Source organism: Syngnathoides biaculeatus, chromosome 18 (genome assembly GCF_019802595.1).
Source record: "Syngnathoides biaculeatus isolate LvHL_M chromosome 18, ASM1980259v1, whole genome shotgun sequence".
NCBI lineage: Eukaryota > Metazoa > Chordata > Actinopteri > Syngnathiformes > Syngnathidae > Syngnathoides > Syngnathoides biaculeatus.
Genome location: NC_084657.1, coordinates 2,915,773 through 2,940,604, shown reverse-complemented (window position 1 = coordinate 2,940,604; position 24,832 = coordinate 2,915,773). Strand labels below are relative to the sequence as shown.

The 24,832-nt window shown below is 41.4% G+C and overlaps 1 protein-coding gene across 5 annotated transcripts; it reads right to left on the bottom strand.

Moving 5' to 3' along the window:
* Positions 1–26: 26 nt before the first annotated feature.
* Positions 27–21,265, bottom strand: prdm15 (PR domain containing 15). 5 transcript variants are annotated; one of them, XM_061803793.1, is made up of 24 exons: positions 21,246–21,265; positions 19,620–19,659; positions 19,434–19,527; positions 15,850–16,003; positions 15,621–15,773; positions 15,433–15,538; positions 15,285–15,341; positions 14,199–14,390; positions 12,374–12,580; positions 12,168–12,262; positions 11,996–12,083; positions 10,291–10,458; positions 8,940–9,034; positions 8,694–8,825; positions 7,601–7,738; positions 7,356–7,519; positions 6,843–6,922; positions 6,577–6,696; positions 6,362–6,493; positions 6,205–6,288; positions 2,289–2,464; positions 2,131–2,211; positions 1,794–2,015; positions 27–1,493 (listed from the first exon to the last, which is right to left on the bottom strand). In XM_061803793.1, the coding sequence occupies exons 2-24, from the start codon at positions 19,648–19,650 to the stop codon at positions 957–959; spliced, it is 3,306 nt and encodes a 1,101-aa protein (XP_061659777.1). In that variant the 5' UTR covers positions 19,651–19,659; positions 21,246–21,265; the 3' UTR covers positions 27–956. The 5 variants fall into 5 exon arrangements, with proteins under 5 accessions (XP_061659777.1, XP_061659775.1, XP_061659778.1 ...); XM_061803791.1 differs by lacking the exon at positions 21,246–21,265 and adding an exon at positions 20,171–21,174; XM_061803794.1 differs by lacking the exon at positions 21,246–21,265 and adding an exon at positions 20,119–20,136.
* Between the last annotated feature and the right edge of the window lie 3,567 nt (positions 21,266–24,832).

Sequence of the window (24,832 nt, the reverse complement as noted above, 5' to 3'; positions counted from 1 at the left end):
GAAGAAAAAAATAGACCCCGCAGACCGATGGGCAAAAAAGAAGTTTATCGTTAATTAATACAATAGAAACAAATTAAAAACACTCATCTTATTTTAGACTTAGGATTGTTTTGGAATGGCTACCTCCATGAGCAGTGTCCCCGCTAAAGGTAGACAGAACTCATGAAACGTCCGGTAAAAATCAACCTTGTCGACTATATTTACGTACATTGTATGTCGTCCGAGGGAGGGGACGTTCTACCAAAAATAAAGCCACCCCCCCCAAAAAAAAAAAAAAAAAAAATACAAATTGAGAAACAATTAGCTAAATATTGCGTATTCAGTGGCGTTAGTTCTGATACAATTGACGCAATGCATCCCGGGATAAAAAGCCAGAAGGCCTTATATGGACATCCGCACAAGGGCGCCCACCTTTCAAGGAACGTTGCTTTAATTTATTGAGTCAACGTACTGTACATAGTGACGTAACTCATTTATGATTTGGTCCATCACCTACTGCGACTCATTACAAGTACGTAATGATGAAAGACTTAAAAATAATAAATCCAATAACAGTTTAAAAAAAAAAAGGGCTTTACATCTTTGTTTTTCTTTTAGACGTGAAGACAAATGAATGTTTCCCCCCCGCCCCAGACGAAGCATTCATTAATTTCACAACTGAGCCATATACACACCACAAAAAACTGTTCAAGTAATTCCATTGTGATAAAATGCACATTTAAAAGGCTTGTGAAGCATTGAAAAGAATAATTTAAAAAACTAGATATAGATTTTTTAAAAACTTTGATTTACTTTTGTAAGAGTTTTTTTTTTTTTTTTTTAAGAATAAAAGAAAAATCACTTGCATGGCAATGAGAGGCATCTGGGTGACAATGATCAAAAATCTATACAGAGTTATTAAAATCTGCCCTGATTAGTGTCTGCACACGCTTGGGCGTAAGATGACCAGCACCTCATTAGTAGCCGAACATTTGCTGTGCGCTGCCGCTTTGCTGCTGCGGTGTGGGCGGCTGACTCTGGCTTGGTCGCCCTCCCTCAGGCCCTGGACTCTGGACCTCGTGAACCTCCCCCTGGGCGCCTTCACCCACAGGGGTGACCTGGCTGCCTTCGGTCGTCTGGACTGGCCTCCAGGCTAGAGTCTGGGCTTCGAGCTGCTGGCTCATGGGGTTGACAAGAGTAGCAAGATTGATGAAGTGTGCGACCGACTGGGACGACGATCCTCCCGCCGGACCGACTGTTTCCGGGACGAGGTCGGCGGGCCTGTTGTGGAGCATGGCCGAGCCGCTGACTGTGTCGAAGGTAACCGTGAGGATTGAATTGTCCAGTGAGAGGGCCCGGTCGCTGGCTGTCAGGTGCCCGACAGCTACGGGCTGCAGGCTGGTGAACTGGGCGGGGGTTGAGCCGGTGATGGGCGTGACCGTGATGTTGCTCAGCCCTACTGAGTTGTTGGTGGAGGATGTGGATGGGGCGTTGGGGTCAGTGAGAACCACCACCTGAAATGACAGAAGTTACAGATGCAGGATTTCTTCTGCAAAAACAACCATTCAATATTTCCAGGAAAAATACGCCTCTCAAGTAACATACTTCTCCACATCCATCCATCCATCCATCCATCTTCTGTACCACATATCCTGTTGCTCTATCAGAACCGAACATTATTAATAGCTACAAACGAATCAGGGTTTCGAATTGACTCGGGAGTCCACTTGAAAAAAAATCATCTAAAAAGCACAAGAATAAATGCATAAATTGGATGAAGGAAAAAAAAGATTTAGATGAATACGCAACTGTACCTGCTGGATACTCTGGACTGCAGAACTTGTTTCTGTCTCCTCACCAACAACTACAGTGTTAAATTCTGGCAGAGATTCGTGTCTGGGCTCTGGGAAATCAACGTAGTCATCTGATTCAGAAAGTTCTGGCTCGGATGTGACTCTGAACTTCTTCTTCGCCTGGCGAGTAGGTCGGTTGGTCCTCTCCTGAGATGTGCTCTCTTTTTCCAGTGTCAGGCTTGGCTGTCATACACAACACAAACACCCATACAAGGGACATGATGTAAAGATTCCAACCCATGTTTGTGTATGCGATGCATAAATCATGAGTAAAAGGTGTTTCAGAATACAAGCTAACCTGCGGGATGCTGATAGACGAGTCATTGATTGTCTGGGATTCCTGAAGTTCATCAAAATCATCGATTCTCACAGGCACCACCTGGAGATCCAAAAGGGGCAACAAGTCAGGTTAATGTATAATTGCAAACAGAGTCCAACTAAAGCATTGACGCTCACCTCAGGGTGTTTGCGCCGCAGGTGCCGATTCATTGAGGCACGTGTGGAAACCTTGGTGCCGCAGAGGTGACACGACTGAGCCTCCACCTTCTCGTGGGTCAGGTGTACATGCTTTTGCAGCATGTACTCTGTCAGATACTTCTTATCGCAGGTCGCGCAAGTCCATGTCTTTCCCACTGTAGAGAGAGAGCGAGAGAGAGAAAACATGGGAGTAGCTTGGTAAGACTGGTAAATTCACGGGTATTTTTTTTCTTACAATGGTCCTAAAACAGAAGAGAATCAGAAATCATTAATCCCATAATTGATACTTTACAGAAGCAAGGTTCACAATAAACCACACTATAATATTCATAATTTTTCTTATGCTTATGGAGGTCCGTTATGGTTCGTGGAAAAGCAACCTAAGCAGGGCCACTTCGACCAACTCTTTTAGGGGGATCCTGAGGCCAGTCAGAGTAGTTTGTCAAGTGTTTCTTGGGTTTTAGCTGGTGTCCCTTCCCAGTAGGACATGTCTGGGACAACTTATCAAGGAGCCACCCTAAAGCAGATGCCCGTGACACCTCATTAGATGACAGGCTTCTTACTTGATCTCCCAGCAGGGAATCTAATTGTGGCTGATTATATCCACAATCTTGTTGTTTCAGTCCATACATCCAACTCACGACTATGGGTGGAACGAGTACCGGTGAAGTGTAACAATGTACTTTCCTGACTAGGGTTCTGTTAATTATGTGACTACTGCCCAATTTGTCATCACTGGGGAGTTTATTACGACGGTGACAACTACACCCACCACTATAACAGGTCTTCAATCAGAGTGCTAGTTAAATAGGTATTGGTAAAGAGCCACACTTTTGTTCATTGTGAGCCAATAGTTAAAGGTCCACTTTCATGAAATGCATGATTTTTAGCGTGTTATTAATGAAAAAACTGCAGCCAACATAGACCCATGCGTTTTTTTTTTTTCCACCACAACACATGATTTTGACATATAGTGTATTTTGTAACTCGTGCCATGAAAAACTCCCGAGGGATTTCTTTTTGAGAAGAAGCAGGAAATTACGTACAGGGGAGGACAGCCCTCAAGTGGACTTGTTTGTTTCCATTAGTTTTATCTCCGGGAAGGTAGCACGTTGTTCCTTCGTGTTAGCCAAAACATCACGGACAGTAAATGCAGCCAATATGGCGACCACTTGGATGTCAAAAGAGACTTCCGCAACTTTGCGCATGGGTGACATGCTCTCTGCTCATAATTATTTTTTCGTGGAGCGATTGAAGTGAATGTTATATGTATTTTTCATTTCACTATCTATTTTAGAATGTTTATAGAGATGACACTTGACCTTTAAGCACTGTCACCATCACAACCACGAGACCCACCAGGTCCTCATCGTAATTCTGTCCATAGGTGTCACAAACAGAACTTGCAGTTTACATGAACCATATTATCAACTCACCTTTTGGTAGTTACGTACATATTTAGGGAACAGGATTATTGTTTTCATCAGAAGTAATCATATCACCTGTGATTCAATGCCCAGAAAAAAACCCCAAAACATTCAAACTCTTGTAAAATGAGAGTCAACACACGTCTGACAAAAGCGACTCTGATTAACCCCAACGAAAGTTCACGTTCTTTTGCCATCATTTTTGAAGTCACATCTTACAGCACACGCCATGGGCTGCAGAAAGCATCCACATCAGAGGGATCTCATTGTTTATGAAAAGGACGAAAATTTTTCAGGGCATTAAATTCAGTAGATAATGTTACAGAGTGAAGACCGTCTTCATCAAGAGTAGAAAATATGGCATATGGCAGAACAGCAACATGAATAGGAAATGGACATCCCTTAAAAATGTCTAGAAAGAGGAAAAGAAAACAGGCCAGAGAGCCTGCCAAGACGCCAGCAGCAACAGAGAAGGGACTGCAGGAATTTCTGGCAAGTATTTAGCTCATGTGAAAACAATGCCCAGTCGTCTTCATACTGTATGTCTGGGCTGTGGTGTAGGGTGGCCCATCGGGAAGCCTTGCCTTAAAGAGAACAACACCTAAAATGGGCTAGATTATGCAAGAAAAAAAAAAAAAAAAACAACAGTTTTGGTCCAATGAAACAATGGGTAAAGTTTTGGCCAAATCCCAAAAGGTATGTCTGGTGCAAACATCACTGCTCATCACCAAAAACACCGTACCTTCAGTGAAGCATGGCAGTATCATGCTGCTTTAGAGCTGTTTTTCTTCAGCTGGAAGTGAAGTCTTAGTTAGGTGGAGATAATTATGAACTGTTTCAAATGCCAGTCAGTGTTCACACAAAACCTTCAGGTTTCCACCAGAAAACTGAAGATGAAAAGCTACTTCATATTTCAGCATGACAATTACCTAAAACAGTGGTCCCCAAACACAGGGCCGCGGACTGGTACCGGTCGGTGGATCACTTAGTACCGGGCCACCATAGAAAAATAATTAATTAGTTCCGTTGTACTCATTATCCGAGTCTTAAAAATGTTTTATTTTGAAAAATGACCGGATTCTCTCGGTTACATCTCGGTCATTTGAATGCCAAATTTACCCCCACAAGCTAGCAAAATAAGTCTTTGTCTTTGAGCAAAGGAGCAAAAACACATCTTTGGAAGGGGAAATGGCCCAGTGAAGAGACAGAAAAGAGCCTACAACTTCCAGGAAAAAGAAAGTTATTAACCACATCAAAGCACACACTTTTAACTTGCGCCATTTTGAGGAGCTTTGTGAGGAGATGAACGCGGAACGCACACAGCTTCACTTATACATGGAAATAAGATGGTTATCCATAGGTAAACCGCTCAAACGAGTGTTTGTATTACAAGAGCCGCTGCAAAGATTTCTCTCAGAAAAGAAGTCTCCACTGGCAACACATTTCAGTGACAAGGAATGGGTTGCAAAACTGGTTTATATGTGAGGCATATTCAGCCTGCTCATTGGAAAAAGGCAACGCTCTTCCAGCTGGTAGATAAAGCAGCTGGCTTTAAAGACAAACTGCATTTGTGGGGGCGGGCGTGAACAGAGGCATATTTGACATGATTCAAACATTAGCGGGAATTTTGTGGGAGACTGAGCCTTCGTTCTCCCAGCTGGCGCACGATCACCTGTCTTTGCTATTAAGAGTTCCAGCGCTACTTCCCAACCAAAAAGGACGCACAAACTGCCAAGGGGATGGATCCGCGACCCATTTATCAACAAACCAGGTGAATCCAGCATGTTTGTGCAAGAAGAAAACCAACTGCTAGAGATCGACGGTGGTTTTAAAAGTATTTGAGACAACAACTCTGCTGAGGTTCTGGATTCAAATCATGGCAGAATAACCGGAGATCGCCACCAAAGAACTGAAAACCCTGTTGCTATTACATGAAATACTATCCTTGTGAAGTGGGGTTTTCTGGAGTGACAGCAACCAAAACAAAACAACGTAATAGACTGGACATAGGCAACACACTTCGGGTGTCATTGTCTCCCATTACCCCGAGATAGGACCATCTAATTGCAGAGAAACGATTTCAGGGCTCCCGCTCTGATTTAGCGTTATGGTGAGTTAAGATTTTCATGCATTTTAATTCACTTTCATGGTGTATCTTCCTCTTATTTTGAAGCCTTGCTTCAGCGTTACTCTTGCGACCAGCCAGAGAGCATTCGGGCTGTGGTCGCCAAAAGAGGGAGGTGAGGAGATGATTCAAACTGACAAATTTATTTCAGCTGTTGAAAAATAACATTCATGGAGTGTTTAATAATAATAAAAAAAAATGTTCAACTGTTGTGTAGGTACATTTAGATAAAAGAGAAAGAAATGTGGGATTGCTGGTTCTTGTTCTTCCTAATGGACCACTTAGCTAAAGCACACAATCCAAATCAAGAAAGGAAGGAATGGCTTCACTGGAAAACACTTGCCTGTATGAATAAGTTTGTGTGTCTCTAGAGTCGTTCTTTCACTGAACGTCTTGCCGCAGAGCTCACACATGAAGTCCTTTATACCTATGAGCAAAGAAACAAAATATGACGCGATAAATGGCTTATTTTAAGGGAACACTTTCAAATGATAACTTACCTGTATGTCTTTTATAGTGTTTGAGCATGTTGACTTTCTGGGCAAACTTGCGGTTACACTCCTTACATTCGTACTCTTTGATGCCCTTGTGTAACTTCATGTGGTGCCTGAGCGCATGCTTTGTCTTCATGCCTGCACAAGGCACATAGTAGGTTCCATCATCTTGAAACAATCCAAAGAACAACTACACATGTACAGACACTAAAAGAGCTGACCTTTCCCGCACTCTGCACACAGGAAGTCTCGGATGTCGTCGTGGACCCTCAGGTGCTCTTTCAGCATGTCCTTCCTTGCAAAGGATTTGCCACACTTGTCACAGCTGTGGCTCTTCACCCCTGGATGTACAACCTTCTTGAATCATATTTATATTATACAAGATGTTTCCTGTCCACCCCTTGTACTTATGACTTGGGGAAAAAAAACAACATTGTAGACCTTTATAGTACAATACTATTCCAAAGATCCAATTGGATGATCTCACCAGTGTGAATGATCTTGTGCCTCTCCAGGTTACCAATACTATTGAAGATTCTGCCACATATTTCACAGGGATGAATATACCTGAAAAGAGGTAGAGAAAACCACATAAAAATGTTAGATGTTGCAGGGAGACAGGCTACATGATAGGGATAGCTTTTAGATCATGCCTGTAATGTAACCAGCTCAACTTTCTGGCAGCCCATCTCACCATGTTTTCACGTCTTAGCCCGTTCAGGGTCAAGGGTGAGCTGGAACTGATCCCAGTTGACTGTGGACCGATTGTCAGCCAATCACACGGCACGTATACAAAAAGAACCATTCAAATTCACACTAAATATGCGCAATCTTCAGGAGGAAACCCAATCAATACCCACACAAATACATGCAAATGGTACATAGAAAACTCAAAGGCAAGAATTGAATCCAGAACCTCTCTTTGACTGTAAGGCAGCGATGTGCCAACCAAGTTGACCCTGCTATCTGTAAAGTAATCCAATGTCAACATTCTCCTTACTTCTGTACAGCAGGGTCAGGTAGCTGTTCTCTGTGGATGACCAGGTGGGCATTGTACGTGGCCTTGAGTGCAAAGCGACGGTTGCAGATCGCACAGCCGTAGCCTCGCTCTTTGTGCTGCTCTGTGATGTGCTTCAGATATTCTCGGCCCTTTGCAAACGACATCTGCAGACACGGTCCCGTCTGAATTTACGCGGGCTCTAAATGATCTCTTCAGAACATTGGACCGACAGGGGCCGAACTAACCTGACATTTCTTGCAGTTGTACTTGTGGTGCTCAGGGTCATCATCATCTTCATCGTCCTTTTCGTCACTATCACCTGATGAAATGCCGATCTTCTTTACAAAGTCCTCCCTCTTCTGCTCATCCATTAAGGCTATATCCTACAACAAATTGGGTTCATTCCAAATATTTTTTGTAATAAGAACTTGAGGAAAACAGTCACCTCTAAAGTATATCCAGTAATAGTAATGTAATTTCAGTAATAGGAAAAACTTAGTAACTCTTAATTTACAGTTTTAACAACAATGAAATATTGCTAAAATACTAAGTGCTTATCAATCAATCAATCAATCAATCAAGCAAGCAATAACCTCATGTTTTCTCGTAAATTTTTGACTTTTTTCCACTATATTTATAACACATTTGTTATGTTTTGATGAAAAGTTATTGTGCCTCAGTGCGAGAATCAGTTTTGTTGACTTGTTTAGATTAAGAAAACATTGTGCAGACAATGTGAAGCAGATTTAGAATTTTGTTGCAGCTCCAAAAAAAAAAAAAAAGTGTAAATAGAAGAATTGAATTTAAATGATCATTTTAAGGTTATTTTTATTTAGGCCAAGTTAAGTAGAAGCCAACAAGATCGAGGAGTTATAGCTCTCACAAATGGGCTTGAGGTAAGGTGTACAGTCTCATGCTTTGATTTTTTTTTTAATTTAACTTTGAAAGACACGTTCAGATTTTTCAGCCTTGGTGGATCTTTGTTGTGTTCCACGTGCTTTTCGAGTACCAGTTGCTATTTTTATTAAAATAACAGACAGGTTTTTTTTTGGAAAGTCTTAAAGCAATGTAAAAAGAACTCTGTGAGGTTAATCTGTTAAAAAATAACTTATTTCACAAAATAATTTGCTTCCCAAAGTTTACAGGGGGAAATTCGATAGAAATGTTTGGAATACAGCAGGCCCATTAATAAAATTGTTAGCTAGTCAGTTCAAATGATAATCAGACTAGTAAATAGCTCAAGAACAGTAACCTGTATGTCATAACCTTAATCTTAATCTCTTTTACTTGACATAACAAAAGATATGGCTGTAAATGTACTAGGGATAGAATTCTGACCTTGAAGTGAACATGAATGTGATCACGAAGCACGTCCACTCTGAAGAATTTGCGGCCACAAATCTCACAGGTGTATTTCTTATCGCCATGAGTTAGCAGATGTTTGTTCATGTTACTGCGGCAGGAGAACACCTGTTCATATATATATATATATATATATATATATATATATATATATGAGAATTAGGATTACGGTCAATTCCTGGGATTGTTTGCGTGTGTTGGACTTGTAGGTACAGAGCTGACCTTGCCACAAATGGGACATGGTGATGGCTCCTTTCTGTACTTTGTGGCTTCTTCCCCATTGGTGTCCAACTCTTCTCTCTTCATGTGTTTTGGTCCTGGTCAAATGTATTCTTGTTAAAGCTACTTAAGCATACAGACAATGGAAATTTATTTACCCTTTAATAGCTTCTATACAAAGTACAGTAGTTGGGTTTCTGGAGTGCGGTCTGACACATCAGTAGTGAATTTACACAGGCAGGTAAATCCATTGTTCTGGCCTTTTATGTCAACGATCTGTATAAATTAGCCAGTGATGGCTTCTCGTAAGGGCTATTCATTTGCAGTGAAGCTGTGAAGCAGTGAATAGCTCCTTCCTTGGAGTGTGTCTAAGAGCAGTCCCCGACAACAATACAAGAAGTCGCAGTACTATTGCACATTTTATTTTTTCCATTTTATTAGATACTAGAGGGCCTAGAAAAGATGCTAAATACAGAACAATAAGCAGCCGCTCTCTCCATGACAGCCCGTATTGCTCATTGGCATGAGACAGAACTGTATGACCTGTGATTTGAATAGAGAAGTTGGAATTAAGCATGATGTCATCCTTCACATATTGTGACCAAAGATTTATGTCTCTTTTAAAGAACCTAGAATGTCAACCCAAGTCATTACATTCAGACTTTACAAACCTTCAATGACTTTCCTTTTTATGGTTTTGCAACCAAATTATGAAATTGTACGACTAATCATAATAGCATCCATCATGGCAGTACGGTGGCCAACCAGTGAGTGCAGCTGCCTGATATCTTTGAAGTTGGGGGCCTGAATTCTGGGTCTGGGCCCCTTGTGTGTGGTTTACGTTTTTCCTGTAATTGTATGCGTTTTCTCTGGTACTTTGGCTTCCTCGTGCATTCCAAAAACATGTTCTTTAGATTAAGTGATAAAGTAAGGGATGGGCTAGTGCCACTACCAGGTATCAGATGTCACCACGACAACAATCCAGAATTTATTACGTGTGATTCGAGTGAGCATTGAGTTATCTCAGCTGCTTTCGACACTCGCTGTGACACAGCATTCCAGGGTACTGCCCTCCTCAGCATTGACAAGTTCAGTGTGAAAAGGCTTTTATAATCATGTTGTACTTGTTTAACTACAAATATGTACCCGTGACAGTCTGTTTCAGCAGACAAGTATCAAAAGAGCAGGTGTGCAGTCACACAGCTCACCTTTTGCTCAGGACACCTTGAACTCGCATAATTAAATAACCTACCATGTTGAATGTATTCCCATCAAAATCCATATCCATCAAAGATGAGAATAATCCCTCACGAGTGCATTTGCAAATAGAAATATTTAAATAATAGATTCTCACCAACACCATGCCTCCTGTGGTGCTCCTGCATAACATCCTTGCGGTAAAACATCTTATTGCAGATTTCACAGGAGTAGAGCTTTTCTCCATGCTTCTTCTTGTGCTTGGACAGGTTGCTGTTAGTCGAAAAGAAGCGGGAGCAAATATCACACTGGAATGTCTTGTCGTCTGGAGAAAAGAAGATAATGCAATTAATTTAAGTTGAGTGGTTCACATTCATGCACAGCGGCTGGCAGGTGACCATTTGAGGATACACTCGGCCTATTGCACAAAGTCAGCTGGAATAGGCTGCAGGCTATCTTTGACTCCAATGAGGAAAAATGGTAGAGAAAATGGACTGATGGATGGATGAATAGCTCCGATTCAGACAGGAGGTCAATCACAGCGTTTTGCAAATTAGAGCACTTGGCCATTTGAATGCTCGAATACAATATTCCAATCCAGTTGAATCACAAGTATCCATCTTATGCACTCATATTTGCTTCTAAAACTACAAAACTGTTTCAGATGACATTGGAAATTAGCAATTGTTCACCTTGGCTCAATAGGCTACAGTTCCAAATGGTTAACCCTCATCCATTTTCCTCATGTGCTGTGTGTTGGTGGGATGGTCAGAGCAATGTCAGTTGTTGACATCATAGCAGCATGAAACCCAGTAGTTATTTTCAACAAACAAAAGAAGCTAGACCCAACACAGTGGGGTGCTGTGTCCTAACATCCGTAAACAAACATGAACAGTATTGAATACTTTTGTAATCCCTCTGTCCAGCCATTTTCTTTATTCCTCGTCTTTAACATTAAGGTTGGGTCCCGGGCAATGTTCCCAATAAATTTTCCAAGTGTGTGGCAAACACACTAAGTCCCTGAGGGGTCTCTTTGACCACTGTGAGGCACAGCAGACATCTTCACTGTAGTCGGGTCAGTGCCAGTGATTGATGCTACGTGGCTTATTAAAAGAATCAGATCTTGGCACTTAGATCCACGTCTGAACACCAAAAAGAATTTTATTTAAGTTTGCGTAAACTTACAATGAAAATGTCAACAAACAACAAGATCCTGTCATTGTCAACAACGTTGATGGTCTGTCTGCGTAAGTACGTATGTGAATTGTGCCATTGGATGTAGCAGCCAGTCACCTCTCACTCATTGAAAAACATTGCAAAGTGAAAAGTTGTATTTTATACTTTCAATTTGGGTTGGATTTTCATTTTTTTGTGTACAAGGCAGATTGCCTGTGTGCGGCGACTAAATCAGCAGTGCGCAATCGTGCAGGTGTGTAGCTTGGAGTGAACGTTGCTCCCAGGTGGTTTTGTCCAATAGGAGGGTACAACTTGGTGTGGTTGCTAGCACATGGCAAGTCACATATTCACAAACATCCATCCAACAGCCAAGAAAAGTGGAGCTTGGATTCGAAACCCCAACCTCAAAACTATTTGTTAGATGTAAGGTGTTACATAACCTGAATTTTCAATTATTAGAGACATGTGTAAATAGAGGTATGTATGTTCATATGATTGAATGAAGCACTGAATGCGACTTAGCACACGAAATGTTCACCTCTGAACTATCTTTGGCTTTCCTTTTTAATGTTGAACAATATATTGAACAGTACAGTAATGGCAATGAGCATGGTCTGCAATAGGTTTCTCAAGGGGAATTTGGTTACCAGTTTACAATCTAACAAAAATGCACAGAGCATTCTTACCTGTCCTGCAGTTGTGAAATTTTAAGGCATTTTCCAGACGGAAAGATTTTTCACAAGTGTTGCATTTATATTTGTATTCCAGGTCCGGCTGACAATGCACAAAAGACATGTAAAAATAAGGGGTTAGACAGAAGCAAATCATCCATTGAGATCATTCTGTATCATGACACACCACATTCTTGCTGTGCTTGTAGGAGATGTGCTGCTTCAGACTCTCCTTACGACTAAACAACTTGTCACAGTCATCACACTTAAACAGCTTATCACCTGGAGAGACAGAATGCGAAGAGAAGATCCACTTGAATCATATTGACTTCCCCAAAAGAGGCAACCTGCCTCCTCAATGTTACCAAAGTCAGAATAAATCTGTTCCAGTACCGTGGGATCGGATATGTCGGTTCAGGTTACTGCTGTTCTGAAAGACCTTGTTACACAGGGAGCAGCGATACACCCTTTTGTGCTCTCTGCCTTTGTGTCTCTTGTGCAAACCTCCGACGTCTGAAGCCCCAAGATGACGACATCTCTCTGGAGCAACTGCTAAGTCTGTTGTGAGTGGCTCTGTGCTCGCTACAGGTGGCTTCACATCTGCACGCATGAATTAAGATTATGGAGAAATTGTTTTTGTATACGGCTCAGATTGATGAGAAGCTCAAATTTTTTTGAAATAATTAGAACCTTGATATATAATTATGTGAACACTTTGGAGAAGCATCACTTTTATTCAGCAGGCTAACCACACCCTAATGATATCATTCACTGCCCCCGCCGGAAAAAAAAAAAAAAAAAAAAAAAAACACCTAAAAGTTCCCCTTTGTTTGTTTTCAACATACACCACTAACACCAGAAACTGATATACTATAGTTTTAACTTTAATCCACACAGCTGTACCACCCAGCCTCTGGAAGACTAACCTCTCCTGGTCTGACCAAATGTACTACTTACTACTACTTTGTTACAACCACCTGCAACATTAAGGCACAGCCCTAAATTGGTTGAAAGCATATCTTTCTTCCAGACATCAATTCATCTCAGCTAAAACCTGCACATTGCCGAGTATCCCCATTTCCCAAGGTCTACCTCAAGGTTCCATGCTCAGCAATCGCTGCTTTATCCTTTATCCGTCCCTCCTTGACACAACCTACCCTATTAGTCTCAACTTACACTGCTTTGCTGATGACATTAAGCTCCTGATTTCCACCAAAGAATTTCCATTACTGCTTATCCACACTGACAAACTGCAGCTACAAAATAAAATCCTGGCTTCAAACCAATTTCAACTGTACTCATCTCAAGCTTTTTTCTTCTCAAGAACTTTGCTCAACTCTGTCAATCCCTCTCATTCTCAGTTGCAGCGATTCTCATCCAAGCTTTCATCAGTCTCCTCTTCAAAAATTAAAATTAAGAACTGTGAACTCTTCTACTGCACACTTACTCAGCTAGACATGGACCTGTGATCACATTACAACTGCTCCCCACAAGCTCCCGTGGCTCCAAATCCCTTAGAGCAGTGATTTCCAACTTTTATAGAGCCCAGGCACATATTTTAGAATTGAAAAATCCCACAGCACACCAACAAAAGTAAATGTCACCAAAAATGGATAGATTAATTACTGTATGGAGTTCCTGTCATCTAATAGAAGAGGATTTTTTTGTTCTGTCTGTCATTGTGCCTCACTGGCATAAATAGATGAATAAAGATACATTATTTCTTGGAAATAAATGTTTTTTTTTTTTTTTAATAATTACATCAAATTGGATAACTTCCCATGGCACACTAAAGTACCCTGGCACACTGTTTGGGAATCACTGCCTTAGAGAAGTCATGTCAAATTCAGATCTGCAGATCATTCCTTCCACCCATTGAAAATCTTTCCCAAAGGTTATTGGTTACTACCCACTTCTCTTTACTTAAAAAAAAAATAAAAATCCCAAATGCATCTTTTCAAAACCGCTTTTGGCAATTGAGTTTCTAGTAGCAGGCACCTGATTTTATTTTTTAACAAAACTTTAAATCTCGAGAGGTCAGTTAGGTAATGCCATCATTGTCAATGATGTCAAGAAGGCAGGAGAGAAAACAAGAACAGAGCAAGAACAATTGCACACATTTAATTCATATTTATGGAATGATATACAGTAACCTTGGGGAATGAATGATGTAGCTGCAAAACGGACAGCTTGACAGACCACTCTTGTTTTGCCTCACCTCTGTTTCTGCTTGCAGAGGTGACAGGTCGAGGCCTACGGCCCTTAACTCTCCTTCCACGAGGGAGTCCCTTCTTCATAGCAGGCCGAGCAACCGGGAAAGGAAGCTCTTCACCGGGCTTGACTGTGCACTCCTGCTGTGATGGTAGTGAGTCTGGAAGCTCGGCAGAGGCCATTGTTTTAATTACAGCACCTATTATGTGAAACGTGAGGAGAAAATGCAAATGAACAGAATAGTTAAAAACGCCTTGTTATTGCACATGGCCTGTTGTCTGGACCACCTGTGAGCACATCTTTGTAACCAGATTAAAGTGTCAATGTGACCTGGGCCAAATGGAAGAACTGCACAGTCAACTATTGACACTTGCCAGTTTACTCTACTCTTTACTTAGAACTGTCATACACCTTTTCCGATGCTAAAATGGAGCATGTTACAGCTTTTACAGTAATGTACAGTATCTAACAGCTACAAATCCATAAAAATATAAACATACTGATCACTTACCATATTAAATCAAAAGAGATGGCATTAAATTGTTACCATCCATTCATCCATAATATTTATCCTGTTCACGGTCACTGAGAATTGAAGCTTCCACAGGCTAATCTGGGCCAAAAAACATGTTATACCCTGGACTGGTTACTAGCCAATCTCCGGGCATACTGTATATAGAGACAGACAACCATTCAGACGTTCATTCAAATCATAACTTTGTGCGAAATGAACCAACGCTCCAGAATTCAGGCGAATATAGCACTACACTAGCCGTGACAAAAAAAACAAACACTCAAGAAAATTTAAAAAGACGAATTAAAATAAATGTTTATTCTGAAAGCTACAATGAAACTACTGACTCATATTATTGTTAATGGTCAATGATTTCAATCACACTTTGGAACACAGTAAAAAGTATGATATAACTGCATTCCTAACTTTTTATGAAGTGGCATTATAGCCTCCACTCTATTTACTTTCAAGTAGAGCCACACATTTCTGACAGGGGATCACATCACTCAGAATGCAGGGTAATGCAACATGTTTGTAAAGTCTTACATAGCAGCACAAAAATACTTTCAATGGGCTTACCTGCTTTTTTGTCATTTGCCAAATTGGGTGGAGAGGAGCTGGTTTTCTCAGTAGTCTCTGCGATAGATCCAGAATACAGTGAGATACAACTACAAGGTTGTTTTTTTTTTTTAGAATACCATTCAAACGTCATTACAATGTTATGAACCTAGTGGTGGCAGCGGCTCAACTTGAAGCTTGAGCATGGGCTTCTCCATCTTTTTAGCATAAAAAGCTCCATACCAGACCCTCAGCTCCGTTCCTGGCAGCACATCCTGCACAACCAACAGCAGAGGCAGAGGGATGAGCGGAATTTCCACAGCCGTGAGACTACAGGGATTGGGAGTGCACACAAACCTGGGATGTATTGAAGAAAACCTCATCATCCTGCTGGTAAGCGGTCAGATTCTGGTGTTGGTGATCTGTGGCAGGTCGCACCAGCATCATCCAGTTGCAGTCATCTTCACTACTGCAGTCTAAACACACTACTATGCCGTCCTTCTGGAAGATCTGGTCATCAGAGGGAAGGCATGTAGTCAGACCAATGTTGCAAACTGCACATATCTCGGGAATCACAGCAACATACCTTTAAGGGAAACACTCCTTCTTTGGCCAAAACAGGGACCCGCTTGGCCTCGAATGGCCCAAAACGAGTCCTTTTGACCAGCTGTTGCTGGACAAAAACTCCTTCGCCTCCTTCTGTCACATGCCTGATCTCCAGGCTGTTTGGAATGGAGGAACTGAGGATGGGAGCAGGGAGCATTTGTTATGAACTTGCACATGGACGGAACACCTAAAACTAATGCAAATATTAAAATGTGTGTTATTACATTGTACATCTCTGTCACTTTTACAGGCAGTCCCAAAAAACAACTTTAAATATCAAATGCAATAATAATAGAAATGGACTTCAAACATATATGTAGCAGTTTACTTTGAAATAAATATCCTTCTATTTTCCAAACTGCTTATTCTCACAAAGTTCACGGGTGTGATGGAGCCTATCCCAGCCAACTTTGGACAAAAGGTGGACAACACCCGAAACTGGTTGCCAGTCAGTTGCAGGGCACATATCAACATCGTCACTGAATGAGAACTGACCCCAAAATGCCTACACCAAGGCGGTTACCACCACACCGTCAGTGGCGAAACCTTAAAAACCCACTCACACCAGTGGGCTTTATCTGGTCAACAAAAATGCGACCCAATACACTTGTTTCTGTGGGGATGACAACACGTGAGGATTGGCGCGACTGTAATATTAGACGAAAATTTTGGGGGCGGGGAGGGGACTTGTGTTGGTGGTCACCACTGCTCAGGTTGTCACGAGCAGGACACGGGATAGGAGCCAATTGCAAGACTCCAAAACAAGGCCAGTTATAGAACAAAGGTTTAATATCAGGCAGCGGTCGGTGCAGGGGTAGCCAGTCAAAAAAGGAGACAGTATCCAAAACATGAGGCAAAAGGCAAGGTCAAAAAACAAACACCAACACCAACAGACAACAATGTCACAAAAAGTAGATACATGAATTGCTACACTTACTTTTCGGTTGTACTATTTAATAGAAGACCAATGATTTGCTCTCTGTCAGTCACTTAGTCTCACTGACAATTAGAAGTCTTTATCGTCTTTGCACAGCTACAAGATATTGAATGGTGGAGTCATCTATTCTAAAAGGTGGACCATTTAAAAAAAAAAAAAAAAAATACAAATGTACAGACATACACTTGTATATAGAAGGACCATCAAATAATTTGAACTAAGAAATTATTTATCGTAAGTATTTTTTTTAACATTTAAGTACTCAGTTAATGAACAGGTAATTTAAACACTCATTGCTCCATCTTGTGATTGGACCGATCGGTTATTGTTTTTTTTTTTTTTTTTTTTACAAATAAATCAATGCACTGATAAATGATCGGCCCCAAAAATCCTAGTCGTGTAAAGCCTATTGGTAACTTCTGTTCCAGCCCAAAAATGATATACTTACCCGTTTACGTCACTGTGATCAAAAATGAACAGTTCAATATCGAAAGAACTGAAAAAAAAAACCACTATTATAAATAAACTAAACGCAAAATACATGTGGCAATAGTTTATTGCTTGTTCCTTATTACTACTCCATGAAGAAGAGTGTTCTTACATCATAAAACTGAAATTTTGATTCAGCTGTTATTTTTCCTTTCATCAGTTTCTTTTCTAATTCATTGGTTGATTGTGACAAAACAAACGTATCCAGGTAAACCGTTTCTTTTTTTGCTCGGGCAAAAAAAAAAAAAAAAATTGGAAAATGGAATGTCAGATTTTCATTTAAAAATGTAATTGCTCTGTTGACCAATTTGTTACACATTTCTTATTGAACATTATTTTATTACCTGGCTCAAGCTTACTCATTTGACTCTTTGTCTAAAAAAAAAAAAAAAAGAGTAAAAAAAATAAAATTAAAAAAAAAACACGCAGTATCAATAGTATTACAGCGCTTTCTGCTCCTCGAGTTACCTAAAATTATCGTTAGCCCTTTCCCTTTTTATCTTGTATGCCCACTCTGACACGCGACAAAGCCCCCCTTCAGTCTTCATTTGTAATGTGGCAGCTGCTGCTCACATCTGATTGGGTGAATGTGTTTATAGTCAGAGTCCGCCACGTTAACACCTCCATTGAGAGCTACTTTGAGTTAATTACGCAAAGATTAACAGTTCGTGGTTTCAATTAAAGAGACACTACAATTCAATAGATAAATATTGTATATAGTATTTTTGGATGCAAATAAGATTATTTATGGACATTTTTTTATTAAATTATGCCAATCATAAAAGCTATTTGATTTCAGATTGGACGATCAAAGATGTTGAGCCAGAACTTCCACTTAGAACATATTTCAGTCTTATGCCCCAGAGGAGACAACTGGTTTTCACCTTACATCTAATCATTATGCACAGATCAATGCACATAATCGTCAGGCAGCATGAGTCGAAGCACAATAGATCCTTCCATTTGTCCATCCCAAGACCATTGGCAAATCTAAAACAAGACGTAACTCGAGGTAATTTTTCTTTGAAAATTTTATACAGTCATTGGTGGCACGGTATGAGTATTCACTTTTGAGTAGTCATGATATTGAGAGTATCAATTACCATTAGTACTTTTGATCAATAAAATGTCAAATAACAATGACATATGTGTGAATGAAGACATTATTTTCTTTCTGCTGTACGTGACTCACAAATGTGTCATCCAGTATGATGGTGTACATTAGTGTGCTGTGAGAAGTTATCCAATTTTATGTAATTGCTAATAAAAACATTTATTTCCAAGAAATAATGTATCTTTATTCATCTAATTATGCCAGTGAGGCACAATGACAGACAGAACAAATAAAATCCTGTTCTATTAGATGGCAGGAAGTACATGCAGTAATTAATCTATCCATTTTTGGTGATATTTGCTTTTGTTGGTGTGCCGTGGGATTTTTCAATTGTAAAATATGTGCCTTGGCTCTGTAGAGGTTGGAAATCACTGATCCAGGGCATACGTAGCACCAACTACTGGTGAAAAGGACTTACTCAAAGACAGACTTGTTGGGCTAACAGCTATCGGTGGCACCAGATACCTTGAATGTATCGGCCCAATACCGCGGTATCGATATTCGTGCATCCCTAGTCATCGTTGAAATTTTATAACTACAATATCATTGCAATTTAACTCAAATCATTACTTTAAAAAAGTGTAAAGACCTGAATGGAGAGGAAAAACATCTCATTATGAATACATAAAATATCTTACTCATTAGTCACACTATGATTTCCATTGAAATGTTAAATGAGGGGCGGCATGGTGGCTCAGAGGTCCCGGGTTCAATCCGGGACCCGCCTGTGTGGAGTACGCATGTTCTCCCCGTGCATGCGTGGGTTTTCTCCGGGCACTCCGGTTTCCTCCCAGATCCAAAAAACATGCAACATTAATTGGGCACTCTAAATAGCCCTTAGGTGCGATTGTGAGTGCGGCTGTTTGTCTCGATGTGCCCTGCGATTGACTGGCAACCAGTTCAGGGTGTACCACGCCTCCTACCCGTTGACAGCTGGGATAGGCTCCAGCACTCCATGTGACCCTCGTGAGGATAGGCGGCGAAGAAAGTGGACGGAAGGATGTTAAATCAGGTGCACGCTCACCGGGCACGACTGAGGACAAAAGAGTCCTGGACGGTCACCAGGGGTCCCAATTCAGGGCACTCGGAGTCATGGTACTGCCCACAGTCCTCACACCCTGTGTCACACACATTCACCCAGTCAGGCGCCTCACCTTGTCAGCACACACACTTGAGGCACCTCAACACTTTCACGGGCGAAAATACTCACAGATTAACTCTTCTGGAGTCTGAGCTGCCATTCTCTACACCTAACAGCAATTAAGAGGGGACGTTTAACAAGTAGGAAGTACATGAGTTGCGTATAAATCAGAGGTAACATCAGACTGCACATACTGATACGTATGAAATGATGTGTCGGGAAAAAGACATTGAATGGGAGGCAATGGAGCTGTAGTGAAAGCGCAAAGGCAATACAGTAAGTAATATTGTGTCAACACGAAGCAGGTCGCGCACACACGTTAACGTGGGCAAGCCAAGTAGATCCAGTATTTCAGTGGCTCCCAAACCGTAGCCGGGTTTTAACTCCGATCTGAGCGTCTGGTCTCGAACAAAAATGTAACAAAGAACAATCGGCATGGCGGATGGACTGGAGACGCAAAGCGCCAAACCGGAGTCGCAGAGCCTCGGCGTCCGGCAAACAGCAATGGAGGCCACAAGGCAAAACTCTTAGCGAACCAAACAAACGGGCTATACGTTTTTAACTCAACTGTGGCGACACCTCGCCGGAGTTCAATGTGAAATGGCGGTGAGAAAGCTTACCTTTTCCGTAAAAGACACCTCATTTATCGAATCCTGACTCCGGGTTCCAATCCGCTCCAGAAACGGCGCAGGACCGGAAATGAAACGTGGGGTGCATTGTGGGAGATGGAGGCAAATCCGAGATGAATTCAGGAAGACAGCGCCGTCGAACGTTCATTTCGGGCCAAGAACATGTCACGCTCGCATCGTTTTTGTGAAAGTGGAATTACATTTGTAGTTTTTTTTACTTTTAATATTCGTATATTTCTATCCACGTATATATGACATACTTTAAACTATCGGTACAAATGTTTGTAAGGGTTATCTTGGGTGGTCTGGGCACAGCATTTCCACGTTATTCACACAAAAAAGCATATCGCCCTACTTCGTATTTTTTTTCTTGCAAATATTTTATACTTACTCGTCACCTAACTCTATTCCACAAGTGTCAGAAAAATAACTGGTTATCCATCCATCCATCGAGTTTCTGAGCTGCTTATCCTCACAAGGGTTGCGGGAGTGCTAGAGCCTATCCCAGCTATCTTCGGGCAGGAGAGGGGCCACCCAATCGCATACATGGTTATTCAATTTGAAAAAATATTTCGTGTGATTATGACAATTCAATATTTCACTCATTTGCGCTGCAGTTGAGAAAAACGTCTTCACATGACGCAGGAAGACACACTCAGTTATCGCCATACTGAATCTTTTTTTCCAGTGGATTTATTACTTAATCTTTTTTGTGGCTTTTCATACAGATACTAGGAAGACCTTACTACTGCGTGGGTAGGGACAGACTATGCTACGTTCTGACAAATTACTCACCATCTTAGGAACAGAACTGAAAATGGAGGGACACAATTTATTGGCTTCAGTCCCTACACTCGAATCATTTCATTGTTTAATCAGTAGCTAACAAACAGAAAAAATATTATCCCATTACAAATGGAAAGGGTTACAAAAACATTTTTAAAGCTTTAGGACTCCTGTAAACCACAGTGATAGCCGCAAGTGGAGAGAACACGGAACAGTGGTGACCTTTTCCCAGGAGTGAACAGCCCTTCAAAATGACCTCAAAATCACAATGCAGACTCACCCAGTACAGCGTCAAAAGAATTGTAGGTTTCCATTGCCTCATTTACAGTCTTTGGTTATGTCTTAATAAGGAAGAGACTGGGGAACTAACCACACACCCAAAAATGCTATCCATGGCAGAGTGGCAAGGTGAAAAAACACTCCTGACCAAAGAAATTTTTTTATCAGGAGTTCAAATCTTGGCTCCGCCTGTGTTGGGTTTGCATGTTCGAGCCGTGCCTGCGTGGGTTTTCTTTGGGCCTTCTGGTTTCCTCAAAACATGCTTTAATTGGACACCCTAAATTGTCCCTGGGTGTGATTGTAAATACGACTTGTTGTTCACATCACACCAAGTAAACAATGTGCAGTCTTGGATGTCTTGGCAGTTCAGGACTTGGATGACTTGCTCTGATTGATGGAACCATAAATTCTCCTCTTTACCAGAAAATTCCAGAGGAGACTGTTTAGCCATTGATTGATTGTTAAACCTCAAACTGAAGCGCATTTGGTTTCTGCAGCAGACAATGATCGAAAACACACCGCCAAATGGCCATCTGGATGGATTAAAAAAAAAAAAAAAAAAAAAAAAATCGATATAAAATGAGGGTTTTGGAGTGGCCGAGGTGAATATAGAGAAATGCCGTGGCATGACATTAAAAAAGCTGTTCATTTATGCTTGAAAACGCTCCACTGTTGCTGAGTTACAACAATACTGAAATGAAGAGTGGACCAAAATATTTTCACACAGTGAAAGAGTCGTTGCCAGTTACAGAAAAAACTGGACTTCAGTTGTTGTTGCGAGGGTGGCCCAACAAGTCATCACGTTTATGGGGCTATTTCTATTTCAAGCAGGGTTCAGCTGTGTTTTTCCCCCACAATAAAATCATTATTAAAAAACTACATTTTATGTCGTATTGCGTTGACACTGTGATATTTTAGGGAAAAAAAGTAATTTAAACATTAAAGTGGCAGAAACTATCTGAATCATTTATCCAACCACCCATCTATTTTCTGAGCCGCCTATCCTCACAAGGGTCGTGGGAGTGCTGGTTCCAATCCCAGCTGTGTCAGGCAGAAGGCAGGGTACACCCTGAACTGGTTGCCAGCCAATCGCAGCCACAGAAACAGACAACATTCATGCTCACAATCACACCGAGGGGAAATTTAGAGTCTCCAATTAATGCATGTGTTAGGCATGTGGGAGGAAAGCAGAGCGCCCAAAGAAAAGCCACGCAGGCACAGGGAGACGATGCAAACTCAACACAGGCAGGGCCGGGATTTGAACCCTCGTCATCAGAACTGATAGGTCAACTTTTCTCATGACACGGTATACAGTGAAGAAAATAAGTATTTGAACACCCTGCTATATTCCAAGTTCTCCCCCCGAGAAATCATTTCAGGTTCTTTTCATTGTGGGTGCATGTCCACTGTGAGGGAGATAATATAAAGATAAAAATCCAAAAAACACAAAGTATGATTTTTTTTGAACAATTTATTTGTGTGATAACACTGCAAATAAGTATTTGAACACCTGAGAAAACCAATGTTAATATTTGGTACAATAGCCTTTGTTTGCAATTACAGAGGTCAAACGTTTCCTGTAGTTTGCACACACTGCAGGAGGGATTTTGGCCCACTTCTCCACACGGGTCTTCTCTAGATCAGACAGGTTTCTGGGCTGTCGCTGAGAAACAAAGTGTTTCAGCTCCCTCCAAAGATTTTCTATTGGGTTTAGGTCTGGAGACTGGCTAGGCCATACCAGATCCCTGGTACGCTTCTTATGGAGCCACTCCTTCGTTTTCCTGGCTGTTTGCTTCGGGTCATTGTCATGTTGAAAGAACCAGCCACGATCCATCTTCAGTGGCTGAGGGAAAGAGGTTGTTCCCCAAAATCTCACAATATATGGCTGGGGTCATCCTCTCCTTAATACAGTGCAGTCGTCCTGTCCCATGTGCATAAAAACACCCCCAAATCATGATGCTACCACCCCCGTGCTTCACAGTGGGGATGGTGTTCTTGGGATGGAACTCATCATTTGTCTTCCTCCAAACACGGTTAGTGGACTTATGACCAAAAAGTTTGGTTTTGGTCTCATCTGACCACAAACTTTCTCCCATGACTCCTCTGTATCATCCAAATGGTCATTGGCAAACCTAAGGCGGGCCTTGACCTGTGCTGGTTTAAGCAGGGGAACCTTCCGTGCCATGCATGATTTCAAACCATGACGTCTTAGTGTATTACCAACAGTCACCTTGGAAACGGTGGTCGCAGCTCTTTTCAGGTCATTGACCAAGTCCTGTCGTGTAGTCCTGGACTGATTCCTCACCTTTCTAAGGATCACTGACACCCCACGAGGTGATATCTTGCACGGGGCTCCATTCTGATTGAGATTGACTGTCATGTTTAGCTTCTTCCATTTTCTAATGATTGCTCCAACAGTGGACTTTTTTTCCCACCAACCTGCTTGGCAATTTCTCCGTAGCCCTTTCCAGCCGTGTGGAGTTGTACAATTTTGTCTCTGGTGTCTTTGGACAGCTCTTTGGTCTTGGCCATCCTACAAATTCGAGTCTTGATGTTTGTATGGGGTGGACAGGTGTCTTTATGCAGCTGACGACCTCACACAGGTGCATCTGATTCAGGATAATACATGGAGTGGAGGTGGACTTTTAAAGCCGGACTAGCAGGTCTTTGTGGGTCAGAATTCTCGCTGATGGACAGGAGGTCAAATACTTATTTGCAGCTGTATCACACAAATTGTTCAAAATAAATCATACATTGTGATTTCTCTTTTTAGATTATCTCGCTCACAGTGGACATGCACCTATGATGAAAATTTCAGACCCATCGATGATTTCTAAGTGAGACAACTTGCAATATAGCAGGGTGTTCAAATACTTATTTTATTCCCTGTATGAATGAGTAAGTAAATGTTATTTATATAGTGTTACCTCTATTTACGAACATCTCTAGTAACGAAAAAAAAATTGAGGTTACGATACGCCTCCTCGGACAAATATTGTCTCTAGTTAAGAAGGAATATTCAGGATACGAAAGGAAAAAATAGGCCCGGACTTTGGAGCCCCCAAATTCCACCAAATGGAAAAATCATGTAAGTTGGTTTGTGTGATGTGATTGAGCTTCTCTCCCATTGGCTATCACTGTAGCATCTTCCTGGCATCCCATCGGCTCGGTGGAGTGTCACTCTCTAACCATGATGCACTTCTTCTGTCTTGATTTGTGTGGAGCGATCGCGCTGCTCTCCCATTGGCTACCCCTGTAGCATCTTCCTGGCATCCCACTGGCTAGGAGGGACATCAGTCTTTACCCACGAAGCTTTTCGTTTCCCTTGACCATCAACTGTCGCCAAATCACACGCCACTTTCTTCACTGTACATACTGTATGAGAACGACAATCAATACCACAATCCCGAACACTATTGTTGAAAATGAAACAATTTGACACTGTTAGGTTAATTCTGTAGCAGTAGTACAACTGATGTTTTATTTTTGTGCATAAAGATACCAACCACAACAAAAATTCACCAGCCCTTTTGTTTACTGAATGCTTGATAGTATCTTAGTGCAAACAGGTTACTCGACACTGCAAAA

What these genes read in the sequence shown, in the direction of transcription:
- prdm15 (XM_061803793.1), bottom strand. Translation starts at nt 19,650, where the DNA reads ATGGCAGCTCAGACTCCAGAAGAGTTAATCT. An exon ending in TTTGTCCTCAGTCGTGCCCG is followed by an intron (nt 16,004 to 19,433) that starts GTGAGCGTGCAC and finishes TCCCATCCTCAG; the next exon opens with TTCCTCCATTCCAAACAGCC. An exon ending in ACACTATAAAAGACATACAG is followed by an intron (nt 6,289 to 6,361) that starts GTAAGTTATCAT and finishes CTTTGCTCATAG; the next exon opens with GTATAAAGGACTTCATGTGT.